Source organism: Cornus florida, unplaced genomic scaffold, assembly GCF_030987335.1.
Source record: "Cornus florida cultivar Cherokee Brave unplaced genomic scaffold, ASM3098733v1 CherokeeBrave_3.0.0_Hap2_Chr05, whole genome shotgun sequence".
Taxonomy (NCBI): Eukaryota; Viridiplantae; Streptophyta; class Magnoliopsida; order Cornales; family Cornaceae; genus Cornus; species Cornus florida.
In genome coordinates this window covers 87,029,160-87,055,516 of record NW_026775575.1, presented here as the reverse complement: position 1 = coordinate 87,055,516, position 26,357 = coordinate 87,029,160, and the positions used below count along the sequence as shown (strand labels likewise).

General features: G+C 36.4%; 1 protein-coding gene across 1 annotated transcript; it reads right to left on the bottom strand.

Moving 5' to 3' along the window:
* Nucleotides 1–676: 676 nt before the first annotated feature.
* LOC132309625 (uncharacterized) lies at nt 677–1,619 on the bottom strand. Its single transcript, XM_059807916.1, has 2 exons — nt 1,313–1,619; nt 677–1,236 (listed from the first exon to the last, which is right to left on the bottom strand). Exons 1-2 carry the CDS (start codon nt 1,617–1,619, stop codon nt 677–679), a joined length of 867 nt encoding a protein of 288 aa, XP_059663899.1.
* Nucleotides 1,620–26,357: the final 24,738 nt, after the last annotated feature.

Here is a 26,357-nt window from a genome sequence, read left to right as displayed (position 1 = left end):
TATATTCATTAGTACATTGAGATGTGTTATCACTGTGTAGTTCTTTACAGTCTGTGTTGTCAGTACCGTGCACCATGTATAATAGCTGATTTCCCGGGTAGGGAAAGGCGACACTTAACCACCTAGCGTGAGTCTAAGTGATCACCGTCTATTCTGATTGAGGTCATGTTATACATTGGATAGTTCCATTAGGATGTATACAGATAGAGTACTCATCCGGATATAAATGATTAATTTATTTAATTCTCTGATTTGGGTCATAGTAGAGAGGACTTGCTCGTGGGGTTGACCCACCATTGTTGTTATTTCAGGATACGGTCAGTACCCGTTCCAAGGTTGAGGCTAGCAGTGTGGGACCACCATCCGAATTCATCCACTCTTACGATCCAGTTCAGGGTAGAAGTTTTATGTATTACTTCAGTTTCAGTTCAGGGTAGACGTTGAACTCTCAGGATTTATATTTAGGGATCCTTGACATAGGATTTCCAAGTTGTAACGGAGTACTGTATTAAATAAAGGATGGATGGATATTTTATTATTTAGTGTTCCTTTCCTGTCTAAATTCTTTTATTATTATCATTTTGTATTCCATGCTTGTATATTGCCAATTGTTTTTGATATCCCTCGTTTTCGTGTATAAGCCTGATCAACTTATGCGTGGAAAATGTTGGGGGTGTCACAGTAACCTTTCCCGGCCTATCATCATTTGGTCGAATACATGAGAAAATATTATATCAGCTAAACTCCCATTGTCAATAAGTATACGCCTTATGGTGTAGTTAGCTATGACTATAAAGACAACCAGAGGATCATCATGGGGTTGCTGGTTCCCTTTGGCATCAGCCTCTGAAAACATAATGGTAGTATCAGCATACCTTAGTGTTTTTGATAGAGCGTTGAACATTCCTACCTCATTCATCTCTGTTCTTGCTCTTCTTGTGTAAGTTTTTCGGGCCGTGGCTATTTCACCTCCTCCTGTATACCCTCCGGATATGACTCTGATCTCACCTACTGGTTGTTGTTTTGGTGGATGATTGTCCCGCCTCCTTTTTGCGGGATTAGTACCTTGTCTATCATCTCCTGCCATGAACCTTTGTTGGTGACCCCTTCGAATCAAATTCTCAATCTGATCTTTTAAGTCGATACAATCCTCCGTGATATGCCCATTATCTCTATGGAACCTGCAATATTTGTCTCGAGGCCTTCTTGAGGGATCAGATTTCACTTCGATGGCCACTTCAGGGAGGGATCATCCTGAATCTGCATTAAAACCTGATCTATAGATATAATGAGCGTGGTGTAGTTGGTGTACTTATCTGAGCTCCTGTAACGAGATGTCCTTTCACTTTAATTGATGAAGACTTTTTGAATTTGGTCTCCTTCTCGTCCTTGGCACCAGGCAGTGGTCTCTTTTTATTCGCCTTTTTATCTTCTCCTTCTTTCCCCTTTCGCGCACTCATCGCATCCTCCGCATTCATGTGTTTCCTGGCTCTGACCAGTAATTCTGCCATATTGGTTGGAGGTTCCTTTGACAAGGAAAAAAGAAATCTAGATGTATGCAGTCCTCCCATGAAAACGGTAAGTGCTACCTTATCATCAGCTTCATCCACCTGCAGCATTTCAATGTTGTACCGATTGATATACTCCCGTAATGGTTCTCCCTTCTGTTGTTTCACGGTGAGCAGGTGAGTGGCCGGCCTCCTATGCCTTTGACCTATAATGAAATGACTTACAAATCCCTTGCTCAACTCTGCAAAGGTTTCGATCGAGCATGGTTTTAATTTATTAAACCAGACTCGTGCCGACCCTTTGAGAGTAGTGGGAAAGGCCCGACACATTATCTGGTTTGGTACAGCTTGGAGATGCATAAGTGCCTGAAAAGTCTGTAATACTCCTAATTTTAAAAGGATAGTCTCGGTATTTATTTATTTATTTTAATTGTATTGTTAATTATTTAATTGATTATTTGACTAATTGCTTATGTGTTTAATTGAATTAGGTATTACTTGACTATTTGATTATGTGTCTATGTATTATTTGTATTTGTCTATGTGTTAATTGTTTAATTAGATTATGTGCTTAAATGGTGTTTTGATTAATTGTAAATTAAATATTTTATTTTCTTTTATTATTTCATTTTATTTTTCTTTTATGGTTATGGTTAGTAGTAATGGGCCAACCAATTGGGTCCCATAGACTACTTGGATAGGAGATTGGATGTGAATGGATTATTACCCATGGATAGTTGTGTATATATATAGATATATATATATATATATATATATATATATATTATATACATATATAAAAAAGGAAAGTAATTTATTAATTACTTTTATGGTAATTTGGGTAGTAATATTTAATCTGAAGTATTTGTTTTATATTTAAATAATAAAAATATATATAGATTTGATACGTGTTATGTTTTAAGTTACCTTATAATATTATGGTAAGTTAAGTATTATTGAATAATCCATTAATAAATAATGGAATGTGTATAATTTTTTTATTTAATAAACATATACATTAATTATATACGTAACATATTTTACTTTCCTTTTTCATATATATAAAAGGAAAACTAATTTATTAATTACTTTTATGGTAACTTGGGTAGTAATATTTAATTTGATGTATATGTTTAATATTTAAATAATAAAAATATACATAAATTTGATACGTGTTATGTTTTAAGTTACTTTATAATATTATGATAACTTAAGTATTATTGGATAATCCATTAATAAATAATGGGATGTGTATAATTTATTTATTTAATAAAGATATACATAAATTATATACATAACATATTTTACTTGCCTTTTAATATTTTAATATTTATTTTTTTTAAGTTGACTTGGATTGGAAAAAGGGTTAGGGTTATTTTATTTAATCTATAAATATATAACTATAGGTTGTAAAAGGGAGCTAGATATATTCACGTGATATATTCTAGAGAGAGAGAATTAGAGAGGGAAGGAGGAAAATGAAGGAATGAGGAAAAAAACCCTGTAGAAAGAAGATCAAGGAAGAAGAAATTTAACTTTTGATCCGAAAGTTTAAGGCAAGTTCTTCTTCTATCTCTTTCCCTTTGATTCGTGTTTCTATACATGCCTAGGAAATTCCAGGATTTATTAAACACATAAAATTAAATAATTATGCATGATTTTGATTTGATTTCCGGTGTGAATTTTTATATGTTTAAATCACGTATTTTTCATATCTGTGAAATGATGGAACGTAGAAACATGCCTAAGATTCCTGAACATTAAATATGAACTAGGTTTGGGTTTAAATAAATTTAAATAGACTCAATCATAATGATGCTCGCTATTTGAATGTTTTAAACAAACGAATGAATTTAATCTTTTAATATGTTTTAGCAATTGAGATTAAATGTGTAGGATGAATTGGATATAGAGAATGCTTATTTGATGGTATAATAAAATATCATCATATATATAAGATTTAGTTTATGTAGGACATATGATACAGGAAGTTTAAATAAATAATAAGTCATTCATATTTTGTGATAACTTGATATTATATTATCATAGTTATTTCTGGATTGTTTGATGTATTTCCTTAATCATTACATTAATTGTTGGATTGTGTGGTTTAATGCACCGGTATGGGACGGTGGCATTCTAGGGACGGATTAACTTATCAGTTAAGTCCTACCTATTTTATATAAGGAAATGGATTAACTAAAATGTTAAGTCCTACTTATATTCAAGTTAGGTCAGTTGAACAAGTTGAATGACTTATGGAGGATTAATTTAGTATATAAGGGAATGGATTAATTAAAATGTTAAGTCCTACTTATATTCAAGACAGGTCAGCTGAACAAGTTGAATGACTTATGGAGGATTAATTTATATTGAATATGATGGATACTAGATTATATATATATAAGTATGGTGCCTTGATATGAGCTTGAGTTTCAGGATCAATGGTTAGGGTGCGTATATCGCTAGGGATGTGTAGTTAGATATAGCATAGTTGTGTACCCTGGTAGGTCTAGGTACTCATGCCCACTATATGTGTGTTTTGTATGTTGCTTACTATTCAGGTTGAGACAACCCTATAGTTTAGTGAGGTTCCTTTAATGTGTGTATATATATATACGAACTACTAGTTACTGTTAGATTGACTAGGATGTATACGTGTATCGGATCTCTGTTTGGACTGTAGTAGAGTAGAACTTGTTTATGGGCCTGACCCACCATTATTTTTCAGGTGTTCGTCAGGAGTAGAGGTTGTTCGTGCTGAGTGGGGATCAGTATACTTCATTTTTCTGATACTACATAGGAGTTCCTTTATGATTCAATTTCCTGATTTAGACAGTTATTGCTGTCATTTGTTTAGTTTGGATTTTCTAGGGGTCCACATAGTATGGATTCCCGAGTTGTATTTTGGAGGATCAGTTGTATCAGAAGAGTTTATTAATTAATGAAAATATATTTTGAGGTTTATTATTAGATTATCATTTTAGTTTCTTGTCAACATTTTATTTATTCTTCTTTATTCTTTCATACTTTGTGTTCGTTTATTGCCGATTTTGTTTTTGATATCCTCGGGTATTCGGGCGTGGGCCTGGCTAACCCGCATTCGGGAATCCGAGGGTATCATAAAGTCTCCAGGTGATCAAGAGGATCACGAGTCCCATCAAAGCTTTCAAGTGTTGGCATCTTGAACTTGCTAGGCAATGGACATCTCATGATAGTCGGGCTAAATGGCAAATTTGTTTTTTGAACAAGGTCGTCTATGGTGGTAGCGGAGCCTTTTCCCTTCATAGCTTGCATCACATCTTCCATCTTGGCATTGAGGTTCTGGATTTGTTGGTCGATGTGGGTAACCTCTTGGGTCCGTTCATCAACATAGGTCGAGGTCAATGGCCTAGAGCTACGTGGGGGAGATGGATGACCCGCCACCCTATGCAAATCAGCAATTTGGCTATGCTCTACAAGAACTTCCTAATGGGAAGGCTCGTTGCCTTGTACCTCATGATTTCCCTCTTTAGCATTTAGGTTAGGCTGATCTTGAGGTAGGATTTCGTTATGGTGATGCCCTTGCTCTTGAGGTGGGTCTGGAGGAACAAAACGTTGTAGGATCATCGTATTTTGCCGGATCAGCTCATTCATTCCCTGATTCAGGGTTTGAATTTGCTGTTCCAATGCTGTAACGCGCTCTAGGTTATTTGGGATGTGAGGGGGTTCCCACTGCACTTCCTCCTTACCAGAGGCCTACAACAATGGTCCCTCACCGCGCTCCAATCCGGATCATAAAACCATAATCCTTTTTAAAAAGAACTATTCCAAGTTCCCACAGACGGCGCCAACTGATGAAGATTAGCCTGCAACGATCCGAAATGACAGCGTTTTTCTCTTGACACCGGTATGGTGCCTGCCAAACCAGCTCCGATGGCTAAGTCAGTTTACAAAATAAAAATAAACAATTCATGATTGGAGTTCAATATTGCCCGTACCTCATTGGTTGATAAGAGTTTAATAGTCAACCAAGCTGGGAGTTTGTTGCAATTTTCAAGAAGAGCCTTTGTCGATAATTTGAATTTCGTATTTATCATATCAGAACTACCTTTTGAATTTATGTTGTTAACGACATCTATCACCTCATCACCTTATCCATCCGTTTAACTTCATTTAGAGTTTTTCCTCATCAATTACTATCATTATATGAGTAGTGTGATCTTTTGCTCCACGGCGAGCAAGAAAAATTCTTCCGCACTTTCAATAGTGACCATTAGATTAAATCTAATGGTCACGTTCTAAACCCACTTATATGATTTATTTTTAATACAAAACCACTATCACTATTTCTAGTTTCCAAATTTAATATTTACCAATACCATTAATTATAACAATAAAAGGTAAATACTAAAAAAATAAAAATAGAAATCTATTCAAATTTCGTTTTCTTTAAAAAAATTTATAAGTGTTAGAAAATTACATCCATAACTTGATAGAAAAGTTGACATTGCTTATTTGTTTAAGTGTGAAAAAGAAAAAATTAAATTATTGACATACAAAACATCGACTAAAAAATAATAAAAATTTAAAAATAAAATCTCTATTTTTTTTATCCACTTGATCAACTTAAGGTAACATATGATTTGCACAACACTTCACCCATAAAAAATTTAATATATTACAATTTAAATTATTGTATACCACCCTAAATGCATTTATTTAAAAATTAGAATTTCAATCTATTTTTCTCCCCCTTTGTCACAAATTGTCTCATCTCTCTTGTTAATTTTATTTTATTCTAGATTCTAACTAGTTGTAAACACGTTCGAATTACTCACCTGTTATAATAAATCACACAATATATTTTTTCTAGTTCTACTATAATAACAAAAAATTATTGACGTAATGAGGAAATTCACGACAAAAAAATGATATTATTCTATTAAATTTCAGATTTCCTTTGTAAATTAGTTATTTTTCTTAGTATTTTCTTTAATACTGCTATTATTATACTATAATTATTTTTTTTTCACTATCATCATTTTTTTTGTTGGTAAGTAAAAAAAGTATGAAAGGTAGCTAATATGTAAAGTAACAACAAAGACATCAAAGAACGCAAAAATTCAGATTAGTGGTAGTGAGACCTTACAGAGGTGAAACGATTTTTATTTTTATATGTTTGGGACTTACTTTTTATTGTTATAATTAGTGGTATTGGTAAAGATTAAATTTAGAAACTAGAAATATTGATAGTTATTTTGTATTAAAAGGAAATCATATAGGTGGGTTTGAAATGTGATCATTAGATTAAATCTAATAGCCACTATAGAAAGTACGAAAGAATTTTTTTGCTCCACAGGAAGCAAAAGACATATATAAAGCATCCAAGAGACAAGAGATGACTTGCAGTATGTTTCAGAATTGCACAGTTGGGTACACAAGGTTGTGTGCCTATTTTACAAATACTCTCTTTATTTTTTCTTTCGTTTTTGGGAGTATTTTACATATTGAGTTTGTGAACAATAACACATTTATGGACTTTGACCTAGCCTTAGAGTTGACTAGTTTTTCCAATACTACCATGAAAAGGGATGACTATCAATTTTAGGTCAATATCTTTATACATGACTCAATAATCAAACCAACTCTTCTTTACTTATTTTATTATTATCGTTTTCATTCTTAATTTCTATTATTATATTAATCCTCTATTATATAATAATTTATGTTGTTAAATTCTAGCTCATCGTTATATCCATATTCTTCATGTTGTATTTATTTTATTGAAAGAATTGCAAGGTGAAATTGATGTATTATTTAAAGTTTTTCAATAGTGAATTATTCATTATTTTATTTGATTGTGTAATTTTTTTTTTTTTTTTTGGGTAAGTTAATGCATTGATAAAAGAAGTGTACAAAAGTCAAAACGGGCTAGCATAAAGCCGGCCCACAAAAAAGGCCCAAAAGCACCCAAAACAAGCCCATCCACTCACCAAACCAAACATGACCACCTTAACAAAAGCAAAGCAGCAACAAGATCAGATATAGCAAAAAGCAGACACAATAGAAGCTCCGACTATGAAGGCTTCACCTTGATAACTGAGCTCGGAAGGCTCCAATCAGCTGCTATAGACCTCGAACTAGAACAATCCAAGAACTAGTCAGACAACAGTTTTAACCTTATACAATCTTCAATCTGCTTGCAAACTCCTTCAAAAGGGGTTTGTTTCCCAATGAAGTTTCTGATGTTCCTCTCCCTCTATACAAAATATATAGTAGCTGCGAAACAAAACTTATAGGCAATCCCTTTGCAGTACAAAGAGAGCTCGCCCAATTAGCAATTGGAACCAGATTCTGCTCCCCACTATAAACACCACATTTATGCTGACAAAATTGCCAAATTCGGTTGGAGAACTGGCATTCAAAGAAGATGTGGTCACGAGATTCATTTGCACTCGAACATAGGGAACACAGTGTTACCCTATTTCTGCTACCACGGTTAGTTTTATCCCTTGTTTTGAGCTTGTGATTCAATGCAACCCATGCAATGAAGGCATGCCTTGGGATGTGGTTAGCAAACCATAGGACGTTTGCCTATCCAGAGAAAGTGTCAGGAGGATAAAGAGTATGGTAAGTACTCTTAAAGGTTAAATGAATCACTTGAAGAGATGGTCCATTGGATTCTATCACCTGAAATGGGATTAATATTGGGTAAAGCCTCTGTGGTGCCAACTGAAGAAACAATGGCATGGAAGGAAGGATTGATTCTCCATTGAGTGTGCCTAATGAGTGAACTGACCGTAGCATTACTCCCCAAATGAGAATTCTAAATGATCAGTGGACATATCCTGGCATCAAAAGGACCTAATGGCAACCAGTAATCATGCCCAAGAAAAATGGACTTCCCATCACCCACCATATGCTTGATGAATGACCGAGCTAAACCCCTGAACTTCAAGATCATCCTCCAGTTCCAAGAACTCAAATAGCTAGGCTTCAAATCCCAGAAACTCCTGTTCTTGATGAGGTTAGCATGGGCCCATTTAACCCAAAGAGACTGACCACCATTCTGAAATAGGTTCTAAATATGCCTCAACATAGATATCCTATTGAGCATATTAATATTAGGGATACTAGTACCTCAAAACTCCTTAGGTTTGCACACCTCCCTGCACTTGATTTTGGCACCCTATTGATTTGAGATCAACACCAGTCCAGAGAAAATTCTTCAGTACACAATTGATCTGCTGTAAAACTTGAGAAGGGAGTATAAAGTGACTTGACCAGTAGGATTGCATACTACAGAGAATAGTTTTGATAAGATGAAACCTCCCTGCATTGGAGAGGAACCTAGAAGTCCATGTACTGACTCTGGCAATGATCACACACCCTCGCACACACCAATCGCACACCCACTTTACTCATTTGGAGATTCAAACCCTCGCCATCCACTTTAGGAGGTAAATGAGATATCACTTGTCATAAGTCAAATAATATAGTTAGTAGCCTGATGGGCAAGCCCAAGTACTTGAAGGGAATTTGGCCAATCACAAAGCCCCTAGCTGCAGGTATTCCATCCTTGGTAGCATCAAGAACATTGGCAGTAAAAATAAAGCTCTTTTGAACATTAGGGACCAACCCAGACTGCTTGTTAAAAGCATTGATAGCTTCAAGAAGGATGGAAAAAGACCCGAACAATAAAGGTGAAAGTCAAACATAAAGGTGTGTCATTATTCAAAAAGTGCCTAAATTGTAGTTACCTTTCTTTAATCCAAATTTGAGAGTTGTGAGTGTAATTTATTCTATAATTTTATATAATTTTATATACCAAATAAAATATTAGGATATGTTCTATACACTTACACTTTACTTGATTTTTTAATAATTAAAACAATACTTTTAAAAGTCAATTAAGATGTGAAATTAAATAAACAAAATGTGGATCCTTTTTATATTATACTCCAAGAATCCATAAAAGTGACTCAGTCATTGCACACCTTGCAAAAATAAATAAATAAAGAGTAAAATAGACCTCTCTACTTTTCTTATTTCCATTTATTTGTGTATAAAATTTACAAATCATGCGACAGTATGTGTGTGTGAATGAGCTGACTTCCCTTCGCTGATTTGATGTGTTGGCTTTGAGAACACCATTGTACAAATCATGTGACAATACGCGTATGTGAAAGGGCTGTGATTTCTTTATTGGGATCGTGCCGTCACGTAACTTTTCTAAACTCAGGTGTGGCCTTAGACATGCTGCAACGGCTAACTTATAGTAATGAACTTAAGTGGGCTAATATCTATTCGGCTTCCCCTTTGAATTTCATGGGTTATTTTTCTGGGGCTCAAAGCTCCTGCTGTCAGTTATTCTACAGTCCCCTGTTGTGAGCTAATGAAAGGTCTTAGTTTGGCCACGTATGCTTCAGTTTGTAATATGTCTGTGGGCTCCACTAAAATGGTGCAAAACGCATTATTCCGTTAAATCTGCCTTCCGTTAACTTATATGGTAAACATCCATCTCTCGGCATCTCTGAAAAAGGCCAAAAGAGCCGGCTCTACAAATTAATTGAGCCGTCTCCAAAAAATTGGGTTGAGCCGTCTCCACATTTCTTCTTGAGCCAGCTGTCCATTATTTTTTTTTTCTTTTATTTTTATTTTATTTTTGCTTGGCAAGGAGCCGGCTCTAAAAATTCTGAGAGCAGGCTCCATATTTATTATGAGCCGGCTGCCAACTCAAAGAGCCGGCTCAACAACTTAGAGCCGGCTCCATTGAACTTCAAGAGCAAAATATTTGGATAAAGCACTGGTATCTAATGAAGCCAACTCAGTTAAAAAAAACAATTAGGGAAGATTTTACATTCACTAGAATGGTTATTGAAGATTATAGAAGAAAATCCTATAATTATCCAAGATTTCAAATACGCTAGAATGCTTAACCAATGCCAATTTCAAGTAAAAAAAATCATAATTTACACTAACGGATGACAAATGAAAGAATTAAAAAATGTTAAATTTAGGTGTCAAATTAGTTCTGTAGAGGTGTAAAATTAGTTTTGTAAAACTGTGTGAATAGCTTATTTTGAAGGTGAAGTTGATCAGTGTCCTTACTTATTAAACTTCACAATGTATTTTTTCTCATAGCTGTGACATAATAACCTGTGAAATGTGTAATTGCCGCATACATGAGAAGACAAAATATTTGGATAACACATTGGTATCTAATGAAGCCAACTCAGTTAAAAAAAACAATTATGGAAGATTTTACATTCACTAGAATGGTTATTGAAGATTATAGAAGAAAATCCTATAATTATCCAAGATTTCAAATACGCTAGAATGTTTAACCAATGCCAATTTCAAGTGAAAAGAATCATAATTTACACTAACGGATGACAAATGAAAGAATTAAAAAATGTTAAATTTAGGTGTCAAATTAGTTTTATAGAACTGTGTGAATAGCTTACTTTGATGGTAAAGGTGATCAGTGTCCCTACTTATTAAACTTCACAATGTATTTTTTCTCATAAATGTGACATAATAACCTGTGAAATGTGTAATTGCCGCATACATGAGAAGACAAAATATTTGGATAACACATTGGTATCTAATGAAGCCAACTCAGTTAAAAAAAAAACAATTATGGAAGATTTTACATTCACTAGAATGGTTATTGAAGATTATAGAAGAAAATCCTATAATTATTCAAGATTTCAAATACGCTAGAATGCTTAACCAATGCCAATTTCAAGTAAAAAGAATCATAATTTACACTAACGGATGACAAATGAAAGAATTAAAAAATGTTAAATTTAGGTGTGAAATTAGTTTTGCAGAGGTGTGAAATTAGTTTTACAGAATTGTGTGAATAGCTTATTTTGATGGTGAAGGTGATCAGTGTTCCTACTTATTAAACTTCACAATGTATTTTTTCTCATAAATGTGATATAATAACCTGTGAAATGTGTAATTGCCGCATACATGAGAAGACAAAATATTTGGATAACACATTAGTATCTAATGAAGCCAACTCAGTTAAAAAAAAAAAACAATTATGGAAGATTTTACATTCACTACAATGGTTATTGAAGATTATAGAAGAAAATCCTACAATTAACCAAGATTTCAAATACGCTAGAATGCTTAACTAATGTCAATTTCAAGAAAAAAAATTCATAATTTACACTAATGGATGACAAATGAAAGAATTAAAAAATGTTAAATTTAGGTGTGAAATTAGTTTTGCAGAGCTGTGTAAATAGTTTATTTTGATGGTGAAAGTGATCAGTGTCCCTACTTGTTAAACTTCACAATGTATTTTTTCTCAGAAATGTGACATAATAACCTGTGAAATGTGTAATTGCCGCATACATGAGAAGACAAAATATTTGGATAACACATTGGTACCTAATGAAGCCAACTCAGTTAAAAGAAAAACAATTATGCAAGATTTTACATTCACTAGAATGGTTATTGAAGATTATAGAAGAAAATCCTACAATTATCGAAGATTTTAAATACGCTAGAATGCTTAACCAATGTCAATTTCAAGTAAAAAAAAATCATAATTTTCACTAACAGATAACAAATGAAAGAATTAAAAAATGTTAAATTTAGGTGTGAAATTAGTTTTGCAGAGGTGTGAAATTAGTTTTACAGAACTGTGTGAATAACTTATTTTGATGGTGAAGGTGATCAGTGTCCTTACTTATTAAACTTCACAATGTGTTTTTTACTCATAAATATCATATAATAACCTGTGAAATGCGTAATTGCCGCATACATAGAAGACAAAATATTTGGATAACACATTGGTACCTAATGAAGCCAACTCAGTTAAAAAAAAATAATTATGAAAGATTTTACATTCACTAGAATGGTTATTGAAGATTATAGAAGAAAATCCTACAATTATCCAATATTTCAAATACACTATAATGCTTAACCAATGTCAATTTCAAGTAAATAAATATTATAATTTACACTAACGGATGACAAATGAAAGAATTAAAAAATGTTAAATTTAGGTGTGAAATTAGTTTTGCAGAGGTGTGAAATTAGTTTTGTAGAACTGTATGAATAGCTTATTTTGATGGTGAAGGTGATCAGTGTCCCTACTTATTAAACTTCACAATGTATTTTTTCTCAGAAATGTGACATAATAATCTGTGAAATGTGTAATTGCCGCATACATGAGAAGACAAAATATTTGGATAACACATTGGTACGTAATGAAGCCAACTCAGTTAAAAAAAAAAACAATTACGGAAGATTTTACATTCACTAGAATGGTTATTGAAGAAAATCTTACAATTATCCAAGATTTCAAATACGCTAGAATGCTTAACCAATGTCAATTTCAAGTAAAAAAAAAATCATATTTTACACTAACGGATGACAAATGAAAGAATTAAAAAATGTTAAATTTAGGTGTGATATTAGTTTTGCAGAGGTGTGAAATTAGTTTAGTAGAACTGTGTAAATAGCTTATTTTGATGGTGAAGGTAATCAGTGTCCCTACTTATTAAACTTCACAATGTATTTTTTCTCATAAATGTCATATAATAACCTGTGAAATGTGTAATTGCCGCATACATGAGAAGAAAAAATATTTGGATAACAAATTGGTACCTAATGAAGCCAACTCAGTTAAAAAAACACAATTATGTAAGATTTTACATTCACTAGAATGGTTATTGAAGATTATAGAAAAAAATCCTACAATTATTCAACATTTCAAATATGCTAGAATGCTTAACCAATGTTAATTTCAAGTAGAAAAATATCATAATTTACACTAACAGATGACAAATGAAAGAATTGAAAAATGTTAAATTTAGGTGTCAAATTAGTTTTACAGAGGTGTGAAATTAGTTTTACAGAACTGTGTCAATAGCTTATTTTGATGGTGAAAGTGATCAGAATTCCTGTTATCAAAATTTTTAGGGCCGGCTCCTTGCCAAGCAAAAAAAAAAATAAATAAAAGAAAAAAAAATAATGGACAGCCGGCTCAAGAAGAAATATGGAGACGGCTCAACCCAATTTTTTGGAGACGGCTCAATTAATTTGTAGAGCCGGCTCTTTTGGGCTTTTTCAGAGATGCCGAGAGATGGATGTTTACCATATAAGTTAACGGAAGGCAGATTTAACGGAATAATGCGTTTTGCACCATTTTAGTGGAGCCCACAGACATATTACAAACTGAAGCATACGTGGCCAAACTAAGGCCTTTCATCAGCTCACAGCAGGGGACTGTAGGGTAACTGACAGCAGGGGATTTGAGCCCATTTTTCTGGGCTTGAATCAGTTCGGTTTACTGCTTGTGAAACCTCCTTATGCACTGTGCTTGTTTTTATTGCCAAGTACTGTAATATTTTTATTTTTATTTATTTTTTTATCAATAGGTATATAGTAATCACACACAAGTGTCTCCACTGAGGTTTGAACTCTAAATCTCTCTTTGGTGAGTACGAGCCAGAATTTCTTATAGTAAAAGGCGTCAACTCTCCATTGTTTGAGACAATTTTTTGAAATCTATAAAAATTTTAATAAACCATTTAATATAGTAGTTAAATATAAAGAGCTCATGACAAATTCTCTTATATATTAGTAATACCCCTAATTTTAAAAGGATAGTCTCGGTATTTACTTAATTATTTTAATTGTAATATATTTGATTAATTGTTTATATGGCTAATTGTTTAATTATTTAATTGATTTAATTGCTTAAGTGTTTATTTGAAATGAATTGTTTAATTAATTTTTGTGTGCTATATGATGAGTATTAAATTTGTTGTCGGTTAGGTGCTTACTTGTAATTATTTGTTAGGAATTAAATGATTTAAATGGTTGTTTTTATTTTGTTCTATTTTAGTTTAATGGTTTTGGATAATAGAAATGGACTATCCAATTGAGTCACATGGACTACTTGGATAGGAGGTTTAATAAATATGGATGTTTACCCATGGATGATTATATATATATATATATATATATATATATATATATATATATATACTCTCTCTCTCTCTCTCGCTACACCACTTCCTGTCCGACTTGCATGTGTTAAGCATGTAGGAGAGAATTGGTTTCGGACTAGGATTTGATTAGGGTTTTACAAGGAGTGTATATATATGTGTGTGTGTGTTATAGTCTGTGAGATGGGGCTATACAATTTGTTGGAAACGGGGGCATTAAAAACATAAACTTTGGATGAGATTTGAAATAGATTCCGTTAATAATTTTTTACGGATCTCTAGACAAGCGCGTTTCTCTCCGTAAGGAGATGAATGTGGTATATTTACTTTCTGAAATCCGTTTCCGGATGAATGAGAAATTAGCTCCAAAGTATGGTGTTTTGATAAGCCTAAATGGGTATGCAAAATGTGGGAAGTGTTTGTCCCACATGGAAAAAATGTTGAAACAAATTGAAATTTAAATAAGCTGAGTTTATGATTTGGGCTTGGGCTTGGGCCTAATTGTAAAGTCCAGATTATTCTTTTTTGGAATTTTGGATTGGGCCTAATTTTGGGCTGGGCTTATTTAAATGGGTTTCACAAATGAGTGGGTTTTTTGGGTGGTTGGCTTTTTAATTAAAAAAAAAACTACTTTTTAGTTTTTCTAAAAGGCTACACCTTTTAAATTAAAAAACCATATTTTAGTTTTTCTAAAGGGTTACACCTTTTAAATTAAAAAATCACTTTTTAGTTTTTTTTTTTTCAAAGGGTTACACCTTTTTCCGAACCATCATAACCCATGGTTGCACCCACTCGAAAAGACACCAATGGAACCATTGCAACCTATTAGAATGGATGTGTCTATTGGTGAACAAACACCATGTGAACCATTGCAACCTATTAGAATGGATGTGTCTATTGGTGAACAGACACCACGTGAACCATTGCAACCTATTAGAATAGATGTGTCTAGTGGTGAATAGACACCATGTGAACCATTGCAACCTATTGCAATGGTTATGTCCAATAATGAAGAGATACACCCAATATGAAAAGGTATATATGTTTCTATAAATACCCCCATTTGGATCATTTGCAATTAGTTTATTTTTATTTTCTTCTATCTCCCTCTCTAGACTTGAACCCAACCCAAGTGGGTTCAAACCATAGGTTAAGTGGTCCGAACCACTTAGACCCTAATCCAATTTCATCGACCCATATTAAGATTGGTTCGAACCATTTGATTCGAATTGCACCCAGTTCAGCATTTATATAGCATAGATGCATTTTTGAGTCAGAGAGAGTATTACACGGAAAAGGTTCGCCGTATCCACGAGTTTGTAGTGCTGCTACTGGTGGATGTAGACCGTTGTATCCTGGGAGATAGACGCCACTGAGTCCGTTAGCACCATAACGGGGCGAATCTGTCTTAAGGACATAGTATCCAATACTAGCCTCGGTCTAGGTTCTTTATTTATAATTATTATTTCATTAATTTATTTTGCATATTTAATTAAATATAGAGTTGCATATTTAATTAATGATTTCTTAGTATATTGTTAATTATCTCATGACATATTAGTATAAGGTTTGTTATATCTTAAATGTCACATGAAGCATATATTTTACCAACACAATTTACGTTATATATAGTATTATATAGAGAAAAGGAGAGGCTTACAGAGGGTGAGAAAGAAAGAGGGCCGAGAGGAAAGAGAGAGAAGAGAGGTGCGGCCAAGAGAGTTCAAGGCCAAACCCAAGGAGAAGAAAGAGAGGGTTGTGCGTGGGCTAGGCTGTGTAGCAGGGAGGTTGACCGCAGACAAGGAGTCGCCGGAGAACTAGGAAGAAGAAGAAAGATTTCAATCCGAAATCTTAGAGGCAAGTTTTGCTTCTATCTCTTTCTCTTAAACTTGTGTTCTATACATACCTTGGATAACTCCAGGATAACTAATTGAAATTAATGAACTGCTTTAATAAATTACCGTATGTATTTTGTGTTTATATAAACTGTTGGGTTTTGAAATTTCTTTTATGATTCTTGATTATAATTTGGTTAAATTATGCATAAGAGGTTCAAAGAATGTTTAGGAATTGTTTTGGACTTAAAACAGTAGCCTTAGAACCCTTCACAGAGGAGGACGGAGTCGCCAGAATCGGCGAAGACGAACAACCCAGTTTCACGTCGACCGGTTCAGGGCACACGTCGACCAGTTTGCATGAATCAGTCAATGTTTGCACACTTTATGTTGACCGGTTTACATGAACCAGTCGACACCTATGATTTCCCGTCGACACCTACAATTTCCCGTCGACGTCTGGGGAAAAACACGTCGACTGATTTGCCCAACGTAGGAATTTTTGGAGTTTATTACTTAGGGCGTGTTTGGGACTATTTTAATAACCTTAGTGTGTCTAAAATTAGCCCAATAAATTATTTGAATGCATGATATAATGATATTCAATAATATGCTAAGTAGGGATTCAATTAAATAAAAATTAATGGATGGACATTAAACTAATTTAATCACATAATTAGATTTAAATAGTTTAATCATGTTGTGGAGATTTAATCAGTTTATTTGAGATGCATGTTAATTTCTAATATTGTAAATTAAATACATGTTACTTAGAACTGTTTTATTGCTTAATTTTATGCAAGAATTATATATATGATTTTTTTCATGTTTATGTTGGACTACTTGATGTATTTATATTTGTTTGCATCATTACATGAATGTAATGCACCAGTATCGGATGGTGGCATTCTAGGAATGGATTAACTAAAAGGTTAAGTCCTACCAATTCAGATTTATAAGGGAACGGATTTACTAAAAAGCTAAATCCTACTTATTTTCATATCAGACCACTAATGTAACGACCCACTCCACCACATGGTATGATATTGTCCGCTTTAGGCCTAAACCAGCACGGTTTTGCTTTTGGGCTTCACCCCAAAAGACCTCATACCAATTGGAGATGATGCACTTACATATAAGCACTTCACATTTCCTCTACCCAGGCGATGTGGGACTGTGCACCCATAGCTCGCCAGTGTGGTAGCCTGACAGTGTCTCTCGCACCCGGCCACGGCACACCCGCCCACAAGGTCATCACAATCCACCCCCCTTGGAGGCCCGACGTCCTCATCGGCACACTTCCGCCTAGGTCAGGCTCTGATACCATTTGTAACGGCCCACTCCACCACATGGTATGATATTGTTCGCTTTGGGCCTGAGCCAGCACGTTTTTGCTCTTGGGCTTCACCCCGAAAGGCCTCATACCAATTGGAGATGATGCACTTACATATAAGCACTTCACCTTTCCTCTACCCAGGCGATGTGGGACTTGTGCACCCATAGCTCGCCAGTGTGGTAGCCTGACAGTGTCTCTTGCACCCGCCCACAAGGTCATCACAATCCACCCCCCTTGGAGGCCCGACGTCCCTGTCGGCACACTTCCGGCTGGGTCAGGCTCTGATGCCATTTGTAACGACACACTCCATCACATGGTATGATATTGTCCGCTTTGGGCCTGAACCCGCACGGTTTTGCTCTTGGGCTTCACCCCAAAAGGCCTCATACCAATTGGAGATGATGCACTTACATATAAGCACTTCACATTTCTTCTACCCAGGCGATGTGGGACTTGTGCAACCGTAGCTCGCCAGTGTGGTAGCCTGATAGTGTCTCTTGCACCCGCCCACAAGGTCATCACAATCCACCCCCCTTGGAGGCCCGACGTCCCCGTCGGCACACTTCCGACTGGGTCAGGCTCTGATACCATTTGTAACGACCCACTCCACCACATGGTATGATATTGTCCGCTTTGGGCCTGAACCCGCACGGTTTTGTTCTTGGGCTTCACCCCAAAAGGCCTCATACTGGGTGAAGCCCAAGAACAAAACCGGGCGGGCTCAAGCCCAAAGCGGACAATATCATACCATGTGGTGGAGTGGGTCATTACAAATGGTATCAGAGCCTGACCCAGCCGGAAGTGTGCCGACGGGGACGTCGGGCCTCCAAGGGGGGTGGATTGTGATGAACTTGTGGGCGGGTGTGCCGTGGGCGGGTGCAAGAGACACTGTCAGGCTATCACACTAGCGAGCTACGGGTGCACAAGTCCCACATCGCCTGGGTAGAGGAAAGACAATATCATACCATGTGGTGGACTGGGTCGTTACAAATGGTATCAGAGCCTGACCCAGCCAGAAGTGTGCCGATAGGGACGTCGAGCCTCCAAGGGGGGTGGATTGTGATGACCTTGTGGGCGGGTGTGTCGTGGGCGGGTGTAAGAGACACTGTCAGGCTACCACACTGGCAAGCTACGGGTGTGATCGGTTGATCAACTATACATCAACCTTCGCAATAGCACGAATCATTGTAAAATAGGGCTATTGGTCGGGTAAGTCGAACCACTGGGACTGCGCTAATCTATGGCAAGCTAAGTGTCTAGAGTCATTTTAGAGTGATAAGGGGTGTTCATAGAGGGTTTGTTTTGGTTGTCACTAAACTACAAATTCAGAATGCATAAAATAATAAATTGAAGGAGATTAAAAGAGAAGATTTAGAGAAGGAAGTCTAGGGAAGTGAGTCCACTCCAAACCTCTAAACAAGCTAATTATATGATTAATTTGGGGAATTAATGTAGAAATGACCTTGATATATAATAATACATGACTACTATAATATCTTCAAGAAATTCAATTAATTAAAGAGTAAGAACAACCTATCAAAGCTTCACATGGTTGAGTTACCTAAACTAAGATGCAACCCTAGACATGCTCACTAAGCTAGAGATTGTCAAACAATTAATCAATTGGTGGAAGCACATGATATCAAGTCACAAGATTAACTCATCAAAAGAAATTCTTAAGCTATGGATTAACAAGCTACTCAAAACCATGCCATTAAAACCGTTCCATAATCTTAGTTCCATTGTCACTATAAAACTATAAGCCATACAACTATGAGATTAAATAATCTAAGACAAGAGTATGTAAATCAACATAGTCATTCAAACATTCAAAATCTTCATTACAATTTGTAACATGCTCTAGACCATGGAACTAGCCAAATATACATTTCATTCCCCAAAATAAATCAAAAACTAGACATGCTTACAAGGTAGAGCTTCATCACCTCCCTAGATGGAGATTTAGTTACCCATAGGAGCAATGGAAGAAGGAAGAAGCTTGAAGACCTCCTCCATTTTCGTGCTCCCTTCTTCAAGCTTGAAGAACTCTATCTCCTTGCTCTCTTCCCTCCCCAAAATCTGATCAAAACTTGCTTAATGATATGTGTGGCCTTGCTTCCCTTCTCTTGTATAGATAAGGCTCTAAAAACCCCCACCAACCAACATCTCCAACCAACCATTAAAGAGGAAAATTAGAATTGAGGAACCCAAGATGCAAGTGGCTAAAAATGGGCCATTCCCGAGTGCAATTCTGCCCTAATTTCTAGCACTCGAAATAAGGGCTCGAGCACTCGAAATTGGAGCAGAATGCTCCATTCTTGCCTTGCTCCGCCCGGACCTACTTTGATGAAATAGCCATAACTTTGCACTCCAAATTCCGAATGACAAACCGTTTGAAGATTTGGAGACCTAATTCAGAGCTTTAAATACTTCATGTTTTGGTGGAGATCCAATTCTTAAGGATAGTTGGTCAAAAATGAAGATCAAGGCAGAATTGCATTACTGCCAGGCAGTTCTGCGCACCTCTGGTAACAAGGCCATAACTCTCTGCTCCGAGCTCCGAATGGCAAACCGTTTGAAGATTTGGAAAGCTGATTCAGAGCTATAAATCTTTCATGTTATGAGGGAATTCCAGTTCCCAAGTTTTTAAGGTCAAAATGGCGAGAAAAGTTCAGGATCCACTGCTGCCAGAAATTCAGCCTTGTGCCTTTTGATGGCCAAAACTCCACAAAGCCTTGATTTTGCTCCTTTTTTGGCAAATGGACCTGAAAATATATACATACACACAAATGAAGATAATCTACTTAATTAAACAAACAACGGACTTAACTAATGCAATTTAGGGCGCTTGAATATACAGTATTCGGCGCTTATCACACCCCCAAACTTACATTTTGCTAGTCCCCTAGCAAAACTTAATGAAAAGACAACCATGAGCATGCTACTACAAAAATATCATCCATGGTAAAATGAGATAGATACATAGCTCAAATACAACTTGAAACAGACAAAAACTGGAGATGGGGTCATTGGGAAAACTACCTTGCATATATGAAGCATTGATACAAAAATTGGCTAAATACATTTCCACATACATGCATCAACATCAAAGTCTATATAAATAACTCAATTATCATCTCTTGAATGGAAATGAACTCTAACTACAGTGAAAGTGAATTGGATTCTCAACATGCGGCTTTTACTTTCTTTTCCAATTCCAAAGCACAAGTTTTTAAATCATTGAATTCCCCTTTAAATGAGGTCCCTAAGGCATGATTTTATTTACAAGACAACTTTTATTGCTTGTTGACAAACTATTGTAGCTCATAAGCGAAACATAGAATGGTTGTGCAATGCTAAAGTCCCTTAAGCTTTCTAACCAACCTATGTAGCAAGCGTTAGGCCAACAGTTCCCAAACCAGATGGCTTTAGGGTGTTAAGTGTAGAGACACTCCAAAGGGCTTAATAGCTCAAGTTGGAAAGGCTACGAACTCCAACAAATCATGTTTATTACAAATTTTTTTTTGAATGACCGTGCAATGTTTAAGTCCTTTAAGCTTTCTAACCAACCCCTGTAGCAAGCGTTAGGCCAACAACTCCCAAACCAGATGGTTTTAGGGTGCTAAGTGTAGAGACACTCCTAGGGCTTAATAACTCGAGTTGGAAAGGTTACGAACGTCAACTGATCATTATTTTCTTTCTTTCTCAGTTTTTTTTTTTTTTTTTTTTTTTTTTTTTTTTTTGTAGACAACTTAAATTATGCCAAAGATATTCATCTATCAGGTTCATCAAATCAAATTAACTAGGCCAAGGTCAAGGTCAATCAAGTTGCATGCCTCACAGTTAAGTTTCCAATGTGAATCTGTGCATTGTGAAGCTTAAAAAAAGTGTCAAATCCAGCGAGAATCTAATTGAGACATTTATATAGACTGATTTGAATCCACATGATCATTTCAACTCAAATTTTTCTTTATTTTCAAAAATGTCAATTGCTTCTATACACAAGGTATTAAACATATGCTTCGTCTCCGACAAGTGTCAAGTTATACTATCATTGCTTAGCAAAAATACAAAACCAAAAATGTCTAAATGCAAAACCAAAAATGTCCTATTGCACCCCCAAACTTGAATGTCACATTGTCCTCAATGTGTGAAGACAAGTTAAACAAAATAAGAGCAAAGAAGGTAAAAGAACAATATTACCAAGTGGAGTGACGAATGCAAAAATATCCATCGATGTGAATGCGCAAACGCGTCCCCCAAACTTGGACAGGAAGACCTGTCAAAACAGCACTAATAGACACAGGTAAAAGCATAGGACTCTTAAGAAAAATCAAAACAGAAATGAAAACACTAAGACGAATGTTATTGCAAGGTAAAAATCCGTACAAAATATAAATTGGCACACATGAGTCATAAGTTTAAAATGGAAAACAAAAACAATGCCAAAAGCCGTGCATTTAGAGAGATGAAGTTGGCTTAGGCAATTCGTCAAACACGTGGTGTGCAAGACAAAAAGGAAGAGGGCCAAAGGTTGATTAGAGATGAGAAAATCCAAAAATTTGGCCCTGCAAATGCAATACACAACTCCCAAACAATCACAAATCCTTCACACAAGCAATCCCATCCTCCATTGATCAAAAATTGAAAGAAAAATAGGGTTAGACACTTACCCAACAATGGAGAACACAAGGCCCATTATTTGTGGTTAATGGAAGATGTGGATGAGAGATTGATGGATGGGTGGGTAAGCATGCATGGGGAGTGGAAGGAAATGGATAAGCATGTATGGAGAGATGCATGCATGCATGCATGGTGGAAAATGTGGGGTGGAAATGGTGGTGCATGCATGAATGCATTTCCTTGTGTGGTGGTTTGGTTATGGAGGGATGGAGTGGTTGAGTTGTAGAGAGGGAAAGATGGGTTGTGTGTGGGTTGGTTGAGGAGTTGCCGAGAGAGAGGAGGGTGGTGTGTGGGGTTGAGGTTGAGTTGGTGGTTTGCAGGTGAGGGAGATGGGGAAGATGGTTGATGCCGAGAGGTGGTAAGGGTGACGGTTTGGTGAGGTGAGTTGTGAGAGATGAGGGCTCGGGTGAGGGAGGAAGAGAAGTTGGTTCACACTTCGAGCACTCGAAATGGGACTTCGAGTGCTCGAAGTCTTGGCAGTGAGTTCGGATGTGAGCTTCAAACAAGCTCGAGCACTCAAGAGGGAAGTGAGAGGGCTCGGGTGAGGGCTTCAAGCAAGCTCGGCAGATATAGCAAGGAAACTTGAGCACTCGAATGGGGCTTGGGAGTGCTTGAAATTTGCAGCCAAGGTGAAGTTTTCAGCCAACTTGAATGCAGGGAGCTTGCATGGATGGATGGTTTGTTGTAGAGGGGTTGAGATGCTAGGGTGAGGTTTGGTGTGTCATGAGAGGTGGTGGTGTGTGAAGTGGGGGTTGGTTGGTTGTTGGGGGCATGCATGGGCATGCATGGTGGAGGAAGTGGGTTGGAGAGAGAGAAAGAGTGCTGTGTGTGCGAGTTGAGGAAGTTTGGTGAGGTTGGGGTTGGGGTGAGATGGTGTGCATGAGGGTGGGAGATGGGAGTGGTGAGGTTGCTGAGATGGTTGATGGGGTTGTGAGAGGTGAAGAGGAGGGGAAGTTGGTGAGATGAGAGAGAGGAGTTGTATGATGAGTGTTGGGATGGTTGGGGAGGGTTGGTTGGTTTTGCCGAGTGGTGGCATGCATGATGTGTGGGGTTACTTGGGTTGAGAGAAATGAGAAAGAAAGTTAGGTTGATGAGAGGGTGGTTTTGGTTGTGGGAGCTTTGGTTGGAGATGAGAGGAATGGCAATTTTCGAGCACTCCACAGGGGATCTAGAGTGCTCGACAATTAGGCAGTGAGCAGGCTAAGGAAATGGTGAAGCTTCGAGCACTTGAAGCTTGGCCTACGAGTGCTCGATTCTGAGGCAGTAGCTGCGGAAGTTGGGCTGAAAATTTAGAGCACTCCAAATGGAATTTAGAGTGCTCTAAAATTGGGCAGTGAGTGTATGCAAGATTGGTTCACATTTAGAGCACTCTAAAATGGAGCTAGATTGCTCGAAATGAAGGCAGTGACTTCGGCAAGTTGGTGTGGTAATTTGGAGCAATCCAAATGGAAGCTAGAGTGCTCCAAAAATGGGCAGTGAGCTTGGGATTGATGGTGAAGACATTTGGAGCAATCCAAATGGAATTTAGAGTGTTCCAAAATGGGTAGTAACTAATGGAATTTTGGTTAGATCATTCGAGCACTAGAATCTTGGCCCAGTGAGCATTTTGAATAGATGCAATTGCTGAAACAAATGTGTCAAACTTTGCAACATCTTGCTAATGCATGAATATAATTGGAAAATTTTTTCAAAATGTAACACATTTCCAATGTATGGATGAATTTTGAACTTTGCAAATTCATTCCATTCCAATGCATGGATGGAAAATTTTTTAAACTTGGCATGCCATTCCCATGCATGGAAAGATTTTTAAAGCTTTACATGGCAGTTGGAAAAATATTTGAAAACTTTGCATGCCATTCCATGCATCGAAAATTTTTTATGTCATTCCCATGCATCAAAAAATCATTGCAAGCAGCAGCTTCAATTCAGGCCATGCATGGAAAATTTTAAAACTTTGCACATTATTCCAATCTAATGCATGGATGGATTTTTGAAGCTTTGCATGCATGGAAAGAAATTGAAATTTTGCATGGGACAATGCATGGGGAATTTTGAAAAATTTTCAAACATTGCAAATGCATGGAAAAATTTTAAACAGTGCAAGAATTTCAATGCATGGATGATTTTGCGAAAATTTTCAAGAATGTATTACAAATGAGACATTATGCACATGAGTAGCATTCCCAAGATCCGATGAAATTGCTAGGAAGTGATGGAAATTTCCGGGAATGAAAATTAGAGTTGAGAAGGTCTAAGAAAAATCAAATTTTTGGCTTTTCTAAACCGTTTTCCAGAAAATTTTGCAAGGCACGAGCAATTTCAAAGAGAAGGAAGCTTGGAAATTGAAAGAATTGATTCCCTTGCTTTGCTAAATTTAATGTCGATAGCTAGACGAAGTTAGAGCAGGTACTAATCCTCAAAAATCTCAATAGCTAGACACACCGAGATCAGGTTAGTCCTCCTTACCCTATACCATGTCTCTCAAGAGATTCAAGCTTCCCCAAATAGGATAATTCTTTTAAAAGCGAAGGAGGAAGAGCTTGAAGACAAAAGTGGAAAAGAGGTAACGGAAAGACCTCAACCCACTCTTCATCCTCAATGAAGAACTTTGGATTATGGGGCTTATTTGGATTATGGGAAGATGGATTAGGTGAAGGTGCACCAAGCAACGATTTATGAAGGGTCATATTGAGCACGGGAATGCTCAACAAGTTATCCTTCAGACTTTCAACATCCTCCTCACACTTATCCGGCGGTTCGGGCTCAATAGCTTGAGATAACTCAGGAGAAGGAATAAGAGGAAGTGCAAGCTCCCAAGAGAGGGATACATTTGATGTTGACAAAGGAAGAGAATGAATAGGAGGAATATCAAGCAAAGAATTGACCTCGCAAACAGAATTGGCAACATCAAAATCCTCATAATTAAAATGAGCTAAGCATGTTTTTAGAGGATCCTCCATTAAAGGAGGTGCATCAAGCAAGGGATTATGTAGGGGCTGCGCTGGATTTTTATAGGATACAATCTCATCATCATTAATTTCCTCATTTTGAACCACAAATTCTTCAATTTTTTGTGTGGCGACAATTTGATCTTCACCCACTATTTCTTCATTTTCACATGCGGTAACCACTTGAACATTCTCGTGATGAAAATTACTAGAAGTAAACTCATCATTCATAGAATTCTCTTTTGGATTGACCACAAGTTCAATTGGAAATTCTTCTTCCTTTTCCTGATTTAGAACATCAACCATTTGTTGAATTTGGGCTATCTGGTCATCTAAATCAACTCTAGATTGGGAATGAGAATAGGCGGTGGATTGCATGCTAATAATGTCATCCAACATTTGTTTGTTGGACTCCATCATTTGCGTATGCATAGACTCTATCATTTGTTCGTTGGCAGCTATTAACTCATCCAATGGAGACGGTAGAAAAGGAGAAGAAGAGGGCTGGAAATAATGATCATTGGGTTGAAAATTGGAGTGAAAATGTTGCCCAAGAGATTGTGGGGCTGAATTTCCTATGTCATGCCACAAGAAGTTTTGATGATCTCCTGAACCCGAGTTATAACCATTGAAGTATGGATCACTACCCGGTTCAGAGAAATTTGCATTTGGTTGCTCTAGATAAAAATCCGAGAATTGTCTTGTTGGAAGACAATCTCTTGTATGATGTGTATTACTAGAGCAAAAAGCACAAAACGCATGTGGTGTGTAGAATTGAGTTGGGAGATAATTATTCTCCATCTAGGAGTAATTCAACAACACACAAAGCAATCAACACAACACTTCATCACCATAACCTCCACATATGATATTCCCTTTCTCCTCAATTATCAAGACAAAAATTAAATTGGCCACGACAAGGACCGATGCTTGAACACGAAATTAAAACAGGATAAGAGCCTCAACAAGGGCTTCACAACTAAACTAAAACTAGATTTAACACATGCACAATATTCACAACTCGAAACTAGAAGTCACGAGACTTACCTGGGGTCCTCTAGACTTACAATTTGCTAGCATTCCCA

What these genes read in the sequence shown, in the direction of transcription:
- LOC132309625 (XM_059807916.1), bottom strand. Translation starts at nt 1,619, where the DNA reads ATGCTGCAGGTGGATGAAGCTGATGATAAGGTAGCACTTACCGTTTTC. An exon ending in CGTTACAGGAGCTCAGATAA is followed by an intron (nt 1,237 to 1,312) that starts GTACACCAACTA and finishes CCCTCCCTGAAG; the next exon opens with TGGCCATCGAAGTGAAATCT.